Genomic DNA, 13,039 nt, shown 5'->3' with positions numbered 1-13,039 from the left:
TAGGGGTCAGTGGGTGGAAGATGACCAAGAAGAAACATCAGGGAGAAAGGGGGTTCTGTCCGGGGCACACTAGCTGCATTCTTGTCCAGGCGGACAGAGTGATGAGCACCCCGCCTGGGGGGATGGTGGAGATGAGGACCTCATCAGTGTCCAGGTGGGCTGATATTGACGGGGGACTTCTTGCTCAACTGACTGAGAAATGTTCTTGCTAAAACTGGATTTTACAAAGAAGGGTTCAGTTGGGCCTATGAGAAGTTTCTGGAGCCTGAATAAGATTGGCCAAGCAAAGGATTTCTGTCAGACTTAAACCAGACTTAGAATTCCGAAAAGTTGACACAAGGGGCGTGACGGGTGGCAGAAATGATGAGCCGGGGGTGGTGGGGGCGGCACAGGCAGGTGTCTCGAGTACTCCTTAGGAACGGGGCTTAGAAGTGCAGGGTGATGGAGGATGAAGGGAAGATCCTGACCCTGAACTTCACATCTGCATGGTTCACCCCCAGACTTCTCGGGCTATTTTTGAAGTGCTGCCCTTGGTGCTAGGATACTGAAACAAGAGCTAGGTGCTGGCCACAGGAAACCCACAATCCAGTGAAGTTGTTACCAGGCATGTGAGCACATCGCAAAAAGGAGGCAACCGCGCTTTAGAAGCAGCAGTGAGCATTGGCTGGACTGTGGGGCAGGCTGGGGTGAGACCAGGAGCAGCTGCAAGGAGGAGATGGCGTTCGCATTAGGTTAGCTTGGTTTGGCCTTGGGGGATGTTACCAGGTGGGCACTACCAGCAGCAGGAACAGCTGAGAAAGAAGCTGATTGTTCAAAGGCCGCCACGGGGCCTGGCTTGGGAAGCATGGGAGATGGTTACTGGGGGAAGGCAGAGTTTCCACGAGCCACGCTAGGCTATGTGGCTTGTATGTGGAAAGGAGTGATTAGGAACAATCTATATGGAGAAAACGGGAAAAAGCGGATTTTTTAAAACACCACAATGACTTCAACTATATAAAACGTACTACTAGATTGTCAGATGTAAAAATACAGTCTCGATGAAAAGGATTATGTTGGCTTTCCCAGGAACTTGCCTTTAGCATTACCAGAACACTGTTTTGACAACACAAGGTGGTTAAAATAAAAAGGGAACATACCACGGGGTTACCAGAGTCACACTTTCCTGGCTGGAAAGAAGTCACAAGGAAACGGTAGGAACACTTACTCCATGCTGGTGTCTCAGCATTCAGCCACGAGGCGGCTGCTGGTGCTTCCTGACCTGCAGAAGTGCCACCACGCTCAGGAGATTAAGGGATGAAGGGGCAGGCAGCCCGGAAGGGCCTGCGGCAGGTGAGCTAGAGATCGCTGAAGGGCGCGAGCATGAGGCCCGGGAGATCTACCTGCCGGGAGACCCACAGAGGACCCTATGGGATCGAGGAGGGTGCAGCTTCTTCCAGATGGAAGCTGGGTGAAGAGACCTGTTGTCTTAAACTGGTGCACAGCACGAGCCCAGACTAGACCTAGCTTGTAGGAAGGCACTGCCAAGGATGAGTTCAGGGCAATCGGCAAAGTACGGACTGTGGATTGGAATCGGTTTAGGATGAATGTTAAATTTCCTGATTTTGAGCATTGTTCTGTGACTTTGTCAGAGAAGGATCTTTCTTAAATTAGTGTTTAGGAAAGGTTCAGGAACATGACACCTGCAACTTATTTTCAAATAGTCCAGAAAATGTGTGTGTGTGTGTGTGTGTGTGTATGAAATATGAAATATGAAAGGGGGTGAGAATGACTACTCACAAAAGATCAAAATACCAACATTTGCTGAGTCTGGATAAAATTTTCCTGGAAAGTGAATTCATTGAACTATTCTTGAAATTTTGTGGAAATTTGAAATGATCTCAAAGGCATACATTAAATAAAGCCAATGCTCAGTGTAGGGAGCAGGAGGCCCTGGAAAGGCTGGAATATAAACTCAGAGCCAGTACTGGGGGATGGGTTTTCTTTAAATGATCCTCTGGAAAAGATTGACTTAAATGTATTTTGCAAATATTAATAGCTACTGACTGCCATATAGTGTTGTTCATGCCTTCAGTTTAACAGAATTTACTTTGCATATCAGCATTTGACCAGAGGCTCCAGAATGATCACCTGGGAGCAAGTCCTGAGTGTCCCCATTGTTTCAGGCAAATCTATGACAGCAGGATAATCCTGGTGCCTTGGGGGGCTGATGCAAGTTGATGCACCCCTGGGGCGTGGAACTCATTTTGCCTCATGAGTTAAAAGCCTTGGAAGGAACCACAGATGCTCAGTGGGGTCCATCTGAACAGCCAAGTTTATCCATTCACAGGGTGAGAGAAGGTTGAAATTTTTTGTCTCTTGCAAGTAAAACTGCAATGAACTTTTAAATTCATAAATAAGTCTTTGCACATCTGATCTTGTTTCTCTTGAACAAATATCTTGGATTGGAATGATCATACAGTAGATGCATGCTTCATTTTTAAGAATCTGCCAACCTTCTTAAGACGTGAAACCATCATCTCTAAAGTGGTGACATTTTTTATAATACATAAAACAAAACTCAGACAAAAAGATTCTCATTGTGTAAACGACCAAACTAGGCCTTTCACTCCCACCCAGAAAGCCAAACTCTGAGCCACCAGAAATATCATTACACAGACAGAGCAGTTTATTTGAAATGACTACCAGGCCTTCACTGTGTAGGCACCCCCCAAAGACTCCCTCCCCAAATAATGAGAGTGCTTGGATTATATAAGGGAGGAGTGTGAGAGAAGGGCAGGGTCTCAAATGCCCAGGCCCTAGGAGGGTGAGGCAGTCTAAGCAACAGGAGCCAGGGTCTGACTTCCCCCTCCTGCATTGTCTCATCATCCAGCAGTGATTAGCTTCCCACCCCAGGGGACACAGAGAACTTTATCGGGATGTAGTTTCCAAGTTCCCAGGTGAACTTGGATGCAGCCAGATAATGTTTAATTCCAAGGATGAGAAAGGGGAAAGGGCAACAAAAAGTGGGTACAGTTTAACTCCACTTATTTCTATTTTTAGTCTAGGGGAGGTTTTCATGTTGCAAAATGGAGAGGATCCGGCCACAATTGTACTTTTATTCACAACAGGGAATAACTGGAAACTACCTAGATGTCAGTGAGGGCAGCGTGGTGAGGTCAATTCTGTCACCTCCAGACAAGGGAATATTATGTAATTCATAAGAATGTATGAAGATTTTATATGCTGAGAAAATTATTCTGGGTAGAATGGTGAGTGGAAAAAGCACAATATATCAACCTTGGTGTTCATTTTAATCATTATAAAACAATTGAAAGAAGAGGCACCCCCAAAATGGGATCCTTTCCTTCGTTTATCAATTCTTTATGGGTTATATGTTTTGCATATATCTTCTCCCTGTTTCCTTTCTATCTTTTCATTTTCTTAATGATGTCTTTGGAAGTATAAGCAGTATGAATTTTAAGGAAGTCCATTTTATTTTTATTTTATTTTTGTTTCATTTATGACCCATACTTTTAGCATTGCATCTAAGAAAACTTTGACAGGCCTACTGAATTCTGAAGATCTGTGTTTCCTTCTAAAAGTTTGTTTTAATTCCTCTAAGTCTATGACTCATCTTGAGTTAATCTTGGTGTTTGGTGTGTCTTGTGAACATCTAAGTTCATCTTTTTGGTGTGCACGTGCTGTTTTATAATAAAACACTTTCATGTTACTATCCATAACAGCTCAATATTCTACTTCATGATCAGACTAGAAGTAGAGTTTAACAACTGTCTCCCAAAACAAAATTAAACACGGCCCTGACTTTTAGCATTTGCCAATTTCCCTGGTGTAAATGCTTCTACCAAGCCCAACATGAAGCTACCAGTGACACAGATCGTCCTGGAGTTGGGAAGAGATTACACAATGGTTTCTAGTGAACTGCTACTAATTGGTTGCAGAACATTGCTGAATCTAACCAATTCCTGAGGGATTTTTGGTTTGTTTGTTTGCTACTTGTTTGATCCTCTTTTTACTGTCAACATACAAAAGATGCCCAGAAATCAGGAAGAAGCAGTCGATAGAATTAACAGCTATAAATAAATGCTGGTCCGCAGTAAGCACAACTTCTGGCAGCCTTCCTAACACCACTTTTGCTATGCCATTCACAATTTCTTTCTGGACTATTCCCAGACAAACAAACAAAATCAAGTTTTGACTAAACAAGACAAGCACCAAGTTCTTTGCACTTCTGCAATTTTGCAAAGACACATTGAAATTTAAATGATGTGAGCAACAGAGCCACTTCTCTTCTTCCTTCCCTGTCAGAAATGAAGTATCAAATGAAGCAAATACTGCAAGATCAAGCATGGTTTGGCAGTGTGCTGTCAAGTGTGAACAGCCAGAGTGTCAGCTTCCTGAATGTGTATTGGTAAGGACATCACTGGACTCTGAACAGTTTCAAAGAAAATGTTCTAATCCAGCCTTCAAGGAGAACCTTGTAAGACAAGCAAATAAAACCAGGGGGCAAGCGAGGCAGACAGTTTTAGCAAATACCCATGTTTGTACCTCTGCAGCTTTATCTACATTGTTTTGGGAGGGAAGAGAGAGAGATGGGGAAGAGTGAGCAATGAGAGGTTTAGGAGGAGTGTGTTAGCGTGTGATCCAGGGGTGCCCAGGGATCCCCAAACTTGCATGCTCTTAAGGGGTCTGACGAAGCACACACACAAAGGCAAAACAAACTCTTAGTGTGAAAGAACTTTGATAGGATGGGTGTGTACGGAAAGGGATGAGAAAACAGGATATTACTAATAGTCTTTCAATAATACATGCCAAATTACCCATCCCCTCCTGGGCCCAGCCAAACAGGGTTCACCAAAGGTAGAGCTGCTGATGCCTGAAAGCTTGCCACAAGTCTAAGGCACCTTTTGGTAGGGAGGCGAGGGAAAGGGGTTCTGAAGCAGGTCCCAGAAAGCTGGGGCAAAAGCAGATAGCACATCAGGAAATGAGTCTCTCACCCACATGTCCCTCCTAGCATCTCTACGTGTCTGACCTCCATGTGTCTCCTCCATGATCCCTCCCCAGCAGTGCCAGGGCTCAAGCTCCCTAACACGGGGACAAACGGGTTTTTTGCAGTTATCACAACCACAGGACAAGACCTTTAGCCCAAATCTTTATAACTGCCTTTGACTTAACTACCTTTTTCTATTAATGTGAGAAGAGGCTCAGAGACATTCAAGTGCTTCCCAGGGTGTCCAAGGGAGATCGACTATCATTTAATGTCATAAATATTTAGCCCTTGAGAAGTGAAAATAAGCCATGGCACCCCTGTGAACTCAGAGTGCTCCCTAGGATGCCTCAGCACACAGTTTGGGAGCTGCAGCCTTCTATCATTTCTCTGACACACTCTGACCAATACACACATACTTCCATACACATATGGAGTATAGTCTCTTCCTGTCTTTGTGTTTTGCGCTTTTCTTTTCGACATCAACATTATGAGCACATTCAAATGTCAATAAAATTCTTTTTAAATCATTCATATCTGTGACATATACCACATCTACCATTATTCATCTAAACCTTCTCCAGTTGTTGAACTTTCTACCACTTACACTTATCATTATCTGTAAATATTTCCTTAGACTAAGTTTCTAGAAAGAGTATCACCACATGAATTTTTTAAACAATCTTAATACCTATTTCACTAATACTATATTAATAAAGTCTCATCAAAAATATGTGACATTTACCATCTCACCATACCCTTATCTGCTTTGGGTATTTTCACTTATGACATGAAATAAAATCTCTTAGCAATTTTAAGATACATTTTAGTAACAGTATTTTTAGAGTATTTTGATATTAAAGGCATGTAATATAATATAAAAATAATTGACATGGTAAAACAAGAAAAATTGACCTTATATTTAAAAAAGAAAATATTCCAATAGAGACAGAATGCAAGATTTCTGGGAAATTGAAACTAGCAGTTAAGGACTTTTATATCAGCTATCATAATAGAAGACATAAAGAGATAAATGATCATAATAAACAAATACCATGAAATCTCAGTGTAGAAATGAGAACAATGTAAATGAACCAAATGGAAATTCTAGAACTTATAAGTGCTGTATCTAAAAAAGAAAAAATATTTGTGTTTATCCTGGTTTATGAAGACTTTTGGATTTTTAAGTTCTTAGATTTTCCCCTAACTTGGGATGCCTTAAGTTATTATTTTTCAAGTACTTTGTTAAGGCTCAATTTTTCTTTTTCATTTGGGTATTCCAGTTACATCTTGTTAGACTGTTTAATATTGGACTACAGCTTCTTTTTGTTGTTGTTGTTCTTAAGTTCAGATATTTTCTGGTAATTTGTCTACAAGTTTATTGACCTTTCTTCTGCTACCCTACTATACTTTTAAAATCTCCAGTGAATTATTTATTTTAGGTAAAATATGAACAAGGCCATTCACATAGGAGCTGGGAGGGGTAGAGACGGGAGGAGGAGCTGGAGGGGTCCTGAGAGACTGAGGAGGGCCTGGCAGGACTGTGCTCTCGGTCCCAAGATTTAGAAAGAGGTGGCCCCTTTCATTTCATTTAATCCTCAGGGTGACCCTCCCAAGCGGCAGATATAGCCTTATCTTCATTCGTAGAAAGTGAGTCTTGCCCTCACTGTACAGATAAGCAATTGGAAGCTCAGAGCCACCAGCTTAGTGAGCACTTACTGAGTGCTTATTCTGTGTGAAACTTCGGTGAGGTTATGCAAAGTTCATTGTTATTGAATGTGTGCATGCGTGAGTGCCAGGAGGAGCCAGACTAAAATTTTAATATGCTAAGAGAGGTTGTGTGGTGGGATTATCTATGCTCCCATTTTTTTCTTTGAGCTCTTTATCTGTTTCCAGTTTTTTTTAAAAAATTTATTTATTTATGCATACAGAACTAGCATACAGGCCAGAGATCCAAGTGCAGTGCAAAGAATTCACCAGAAACAGTGGGGAGCAGAACAGGCTGACTGACGAAGCACACTGCTGAGGGGAGCAGCAAGCAGGTCAGGAAAGGTCTGCCGCATCATGTGGGTCACCTCCGGTGCACGGATCGAACTTGTGCTGAAGTGGCTTTTAGCTTCTTAGTGCTGTGCTTTAACCAGCTGCACCACCAGGGAGGGCCTGTTTCTAGTTTTCTATAACAAAAATGTGTTGCCTTTAAAATGGAGGGGGGGGGGGAATGAGTCCTGCCTCAAAAATGGACTTGGCTGATGTTGTGAAATATATTTCATGATGATATTCTTGTGGGTTGCTCTGGATGTCAGTTTTATTTTACCGAAGTAGTGGACAGCATTTCTTAATTCCATCTCCACACTTCAGACAGGGAGAGCAGGTGCATAAGGGGCAATCAGGCCTCTCTACCTCAGGGAGAAGTTCCTAGAAAAAACCCAAGCCCCAGAAGTGATCTAGACCCCTTTCAAGTTTCCTCATTCCCATGTGGCTCTAATTCCATGCTGCATCAGGTGTTAAGAGTCTGGCTGGGAGATCCCAACTGCCTTCTCTCCATCAGAGTCACAGACTAGACACTCTTGCTGGGCCTTCGCTCAGCCTCCAGGGGCCTCAGTCAGAACCCAGCAGACAGTTCATGCTCCCCTGTAGAGGGGGTGATGGAGCTGGTCCTGCTCTCCAGCCTCATTCTGGAGAGGAAAGGGAGCCGCTTAGCCGGGCGCGAGGCCAGGAGCCTGTGGCACAGCCGGGACAGGTGCTTCCGGAACCTCTCTCCGACAAAGGCGTAGATCACCGGGTTGACGCAACAGTGTGTGTTGGCGATTACCTCCGTCACCTGTATGGCCAGGTCCAGCTGTTTGCTCTGCTCACAATTATCAGCTAAAAAGACACCTTGGAAAGCAGAGACAAACACGATCAAATTGTAGGGTGTCCAAAAGAGAAAGAAGATGATCATGATGGCACAGATCAGGTGGACAGCTTTGGCCTTCTTCTCGTTGGGCCGTTTGAACAGCATTTTTATAATTCCTGTGTAGCAGACAGTCATGACCAGCAGAGGCAAAACCAAGCCCAAGATGTTCAGTTTCAGAGCCTGGAACTGTTTCCACTGACTTGAGCTTCTGTGATGGAAATGAGGACTGCAGGTGTGACGAGTGAACTCCCATTGGGTCTTAGAAAAGTAAAAGCCCGGGAGCGAGGCTAACATGGCCAGGAGCCAGATGAGGATGCTGCTGATGATACCAAAGGTGACAGTCCGGGCCCGAAGGGCAAACACAACATGGACAATGGCCAGGTACCTGTCAACGGTCAGCAAGATGATGAAAAAGATCTCACTGTACAAGCCCAAGTCATACAGCCCCGAGAGGAACTTACACATGGCATCCCCAAAAACCCAGTTATCCTTCACCTTGTAGTCAATCCAGAAGGGCAGTGTGAAGAGGAAGAGCAGGTCAGAAATGGCCAGATTCAGGAGGTAGATGCTGGTCATGCTTTTGAGCCTCTTGTATTGTATGAGGACCAGGACCACCAGGATGTTGCCAACCAGGCCAATGATGAATACCAGAGAGTACAAGGGGGGCAGCAGCTTAGCCTCAAAGGCCCTCACTTCTGTCTTCTGGCAGGGGCTTGCATCCCCATAGTCATAGTCTGTGGTCTGGTAATAGTCTGCTGAGATAGTTGAATTTTCCATCCTGGCTTTTCCACAGTTCAAGGAAAATGGTTTCTATATTGACTTCACTGTTAAAGGCAGTGAGTTCTGGAAAACAAAGACAAGGCAGTGATTATGTCTTCAATCACTTGAAAACTGTTTACTACATGTCTACAGTGTACCATGACCTAGGTCACAACTTTGCGCAAAGGAGACCCAGGTCATCTCTGCACTTGGGGAGCTTATAGTCTAGCAGGGAGTGCGGGCAGAAACAAAGGAGTATGCAAATCATTAATTCAATGACTGCAAAATGTTGTGAAGGAAAAGTCTAGGGAATGGAGACAAGGGAATGCCTCCCCCACCATGCTGCTCTGCCCCCTAGTCTCACCACTGGCCTTAATCTGGGGGTGCATCATTTCTCCCTATTGTAGGGGAAGTCTGGAGTGATTAGGCCACATTTCTAATGAGAATGAAAACCAGGAAAACAACCCTAGCAAAGAGTCAAATCTTAGAAAGAGATACTCATGTTTTGGGGTACCTGATCTTAGTCAAAAGTGACATAAAACCCAGGAGTACATGAAAACATGGGTATTTTTTGAGGGGTTTGTCACAAATACTGGGGGATATCTTTGTGTAGAATGTCATTTATAGTCAGGGCCAAGAATGTGCATAAAAACTGTCCTATTCTGGGGGAGCAGGGCGGGAAGTGTACGGGACTATGGTGATGACACAGGGGTGAAATAGTGATGGGAAGCCCACGGGGATTACAACTGAGATGGAAAAAGTCACCAAATGATGTAAAAATAAACCATTATAATGTAATATATGTAAAAAAAAAAAGTGACCTGTGAGCTAAGTTTTAAGAAGTATGTTACCATAACTTATAAATTTTAGGTTTAAAATAAAAATATATATTGCTTAATGTAAAAAGCAAAAAACAAAAACTGTCCTATCCCACATACCAATAGTGCTGCCCCAGTGAAATCCTAGATGAGCTCCATCCCTTTGCAGATGCTGGCTCTGAGGGCCACCGTGTGCACAAGGCTGGCGCTGGCCCGTGTCACGCAGCTCTCAGGCGGCTCAGGTAGACCTGGGGAACGCTGTAGGTCTTCTGTCAGAGCCGTGAGGAGGATGCAGAGGAAAGGACAGGCTGGCAGCAGTGGGGTGAAGGAGCACTTCCTGGACGTCAGTAAATATTAAGGGACCCCTTCCTTGAAGGACCCTTCTCTGAAGCCTGTCACCATCAGGAAGGTCCCAGGTGCCAACCCTCCTCCGGGCAATATGCCCTCTCACCCAGGTCCTCCCACTCAGTTTCTCTGCAGCTAATCTGGAAAACAAACTATTTTTGACAACGATGGACACTCACTGTCCCTTCCTTGTGAAGGGCACATTGAACATTTTCAACCTGTTGCCGCCAATCTGAGTCGACTTAACCTAAGTGCCATGAGTGAAGGAGGTGGCAGCGGCATCATAATTCCCATCTAGCACTGAGCCTTCTACAATGCCTAATGCATATGTCCTGCTCACGAAACTCACATTTCTACAGGACATTGGAAATGAAGGCACATAGCAGAGGTGTGGGAGTTGTCAGCACCCTGGCTGGGGGTGTCATTTCCTGTCAAAGCCATCCCTGTGCCTCAGCCTGTAACTGGGTGGTCCCTAGGAAAAGGGAAGTTCCAGGTTCCCTGCCCCCCCGCCCCCCCCCCCGAAGGATGGTGGTGCTGAGCAGAGGAAAAAGGAGAGAAGAGAAGGAAACTGAAGAGAGAGAAAGAAGGAAGCAGGATGGAGAACCAGATGGAGACCTGAGGAAGCCACATGGAGCAGCAAGCATGTGATGAAGAAACCGGGCTTGTTTCCTGACCCTGGACTGGTTGAGGCAGATGTGGGTGAGATACCTGTAGGGAGGTGACTATGGCAGTGTTTATATTGATTTTGATTTTGCTCTTTTGCTCCCAGATTTGTCTGGCCATTTCTGACCCTTTTCCTTGGGTCCCAGCCAGAAGGTGCCAGAAGGTGCTTTAGTCTTGTGGCGGCTTTCAGGCCTTGCTTTGGGCCAATCCCTTTTGGGTGGACTTTTGCTCACAAGGGGATGGGTAAGTTCAGGTGATTGATTTAGAAATTATATTCTTTGTGTTTCGTATTGTATATTCACTGAATTAAAGTCCCTTTTCACTAAAGTTTTATATGTTTTGTCTTGACGCGGCGGATGGCAGAACCCACTTAGAGCAGGCAGGTTTGGGGCTTCACTGGTGCCCCTCTCTCCCTGTCCTGTAACAAGCCCACCTCTCTGGACTCACACTGCCTACTCAGTGTGAGCTTTGCAGAAACCCAAGTGGGCCGTCATTGACCAAGCTGTGTTGGCAGCTTCTGATACCTGCCACTTCCGTCACTGCCAGTTCAACCAGGCAGCTGTCACTTTTGAGAGGGTTAGCAGGTTTATGGTGGAAACAACAGGCAATTTCAAAGCACACGGTACAACACTGATACTATGAACTTGGTTTCTATGGAATCCTGGCAAAGGTGAGACAGTTTGAGTGGGCATTATCAGGCAGAGTCACCTCCTCACTACCCTGTCCCCCTCCGCCCCCCCCCCCCAGCTGTAGTCACTAATTTCCCAGCTTGGGCACTCACTCATTTCCCACAGCTCCAGGGCAGCCTGCTCCTAAAGGGGGTGGACTGCGGGGGGCCTTAGAGGAGAGTCCAAAGCACAGAGCTGCCTGCCCTCCAAGATGCTGGCCCTGCTGCCAGACTGGACAGTGCTCAGCAGCAACCTGGAGTCTAGAAATTTCCAGTGCCAGCATGCTCTAGTCTGGGAATGGGTAAAGGCTCTGAGTCGCACGTTTGGAGTTGGCTTGTGCTGGCTCATTAGGAACAGTGTGTGCATTTCTTCCCTCTCTACAGGTGACATGTGGGGAATATTTACACCAAACACCAGAAATCGGGTCCTTTTTTCCCCCCAGTAGAGTCACTTGTTCAACATTTGCTAACATATAAATAACCTACTGTCTAAAAAACCCAAAGCTGTACTGCTATTTGGGATGAGGTCCAAAGAGCCAAAGAGTGACACAAACCATGGTGGTGGGCAAAGGTCTGGAGCTTTTAACTTTGAAAATCTGAGACCTCTGGAGAAATGGCTGAAGCAGAGACCTCTGAGCAGCCCTCTAATTGCAGAATAAAATTCTGATCTGTCTTTTGGTTGGATGCCAAGAGGTCACCTTCTTGCCTTCTTGGGATGAACTCAATCTTTTTCAAAGACTGCCCATGATTCTCAATTTGAAGATTCTTGGTTCTATTGTCAAGAAATTGGTTCAATGCCAGATCATTCTGGAGTCTGCAAGTTTTTTTCTAAATCATGTTTTCCTCTTGCTGCAATTTCTACATATACCATATTTAGTATTCATTTACATGGGAAAATTTGGCAAGTAATTTCTCCTTGAATAGCTTTCAACAGAAAGTACCTCTTGTGTAAACCTAGACCCTTAAAATACATACAGTATTATAAATACATTACCACAAAAAATACTTTAGCTTTTTCTTAAAAAAAAAAAAAAGTGCCTCTTGCTCCTTAATACTGAGCTGACTTTCTTAATCACCAACAAGAAAGCTCTTTTTTAGCAACACAACAAAACTATTTTATTTCTGAGCCAGTCTTGCAAATCCACCCATTTGCAGTATTAATATAATGTAAAGGCAGCAGTGGTTACTTAGACATCTTGCTATGCACAAAGAATTCTCTGCTTTTATGCAGATGGACAGATATGCAAATGATGTCCTAGAATGGGAGACAAACTAGCCCTCTCTGACTGCACCCATGTCTTTAAACAAGACTGTCCTCCACAATAACTGACCAGACAGAAGAGACAAATGCCAAATGCTACTTACTCTGGCTTCAAGGGACTTTGTCCATGAAGTCTATGTTTCAGGAGCTTTTATAGTCTATCAAAATGAGGTTCAAGGTCTTGATTTGGTAGGAAGTACTCAGCTTCCTGTGGCTTGAGAACCAAGTCTCTGGGCTCACCCTTTGAGAATGACAAGAAAGGACAGAGTTCTTCTTTTTGTATGGCTGGGCCCATAAATGGCCAACACCCAGCAAGGTCAGTTCCTGAAGGTGAAGTTCAGGGCAGGACTGGCCGTGTGCACTTGGTGCCCTGCTCCTCTTTGAAGAGCTCAAGCTTGGTGAAGGGGATGGGAGGGAGGGGCTGGGTGGAGGTCAGTGGGGCAAGGTGGGAGGCTGTAGGTTGTTCCCGGAATTTGTGGGGCAATGAGCGTCGGGAGGGGCAGGGCAGAGCATTCTTGTGTCTTTTTTTTTTTTTTTTTTTGATACTTCAAGTGGAAGGAATTAAATGGGAACCATGAGTCCTGTTCCTCAAAGAAAAATCCCCGTCTGGCAGAGAGTGAGTGAGGTGGCGGCTACTCCTTGGCGC

General features: G+C 44.6%; 1 protein-coding gene across 1 annotated transcript; it reads right to left on the bottom strand.

Moving 5' to 3' along the window:
* Nucleotides 1–7,370: 7,370 nt before the first annotated feature.
* CCR1 (chemokine (C-C motif) receptor 1) lies at nt 7,371–12,825 on the bottom strand. The gene is made up of 2 exons (XM_004676244.2): nt 12,498–12,825; nt 7,371–8,723 (listed from the first exon to the last, which is right to left on the bottom strand). Exon 2 carries the CDS (start codon nt 8,655–8,657, stop codon nt 7,587–7,589), a length of 1,071 nt encoding a protein of 356 aa, XP_004676301.1. The 5' UTR covers nt 8,658–8,723; nt 12,498–12,825; the 3' UTR covers nt 7,371–7,586.
* Nucleotides 12,826–13,039: the final 214 nt, after the last annotated feature.

Source organism: Condylura cristata, unplaced genomic scaffold (assembly GCF_000260355.1).
Source record: "Condylura cristata isolate star-nosed mole 26May11 unplaced genomic scaffold, ConCri1.0 scaffold00004, whole genome shotgun sequence".
Taxonomy (NCBI): Eukaryota; Metazoa; Chordata; class Mammalia; order Eulipotyphla; family Talpidae; genus Condylura; species Condylura cristata.
This window is presented reverse-complemented; position numbering and strand designations above follow the sequence as displayed.

Coding starts and splice junctions, on each gene's coding strand:
- CCR1 (XM_004676244.2), bottom strand. CDS start 8,657: ATGGAAAATTCAACTATCTCAGCAGACTATTACCAGACCACAGACTAT.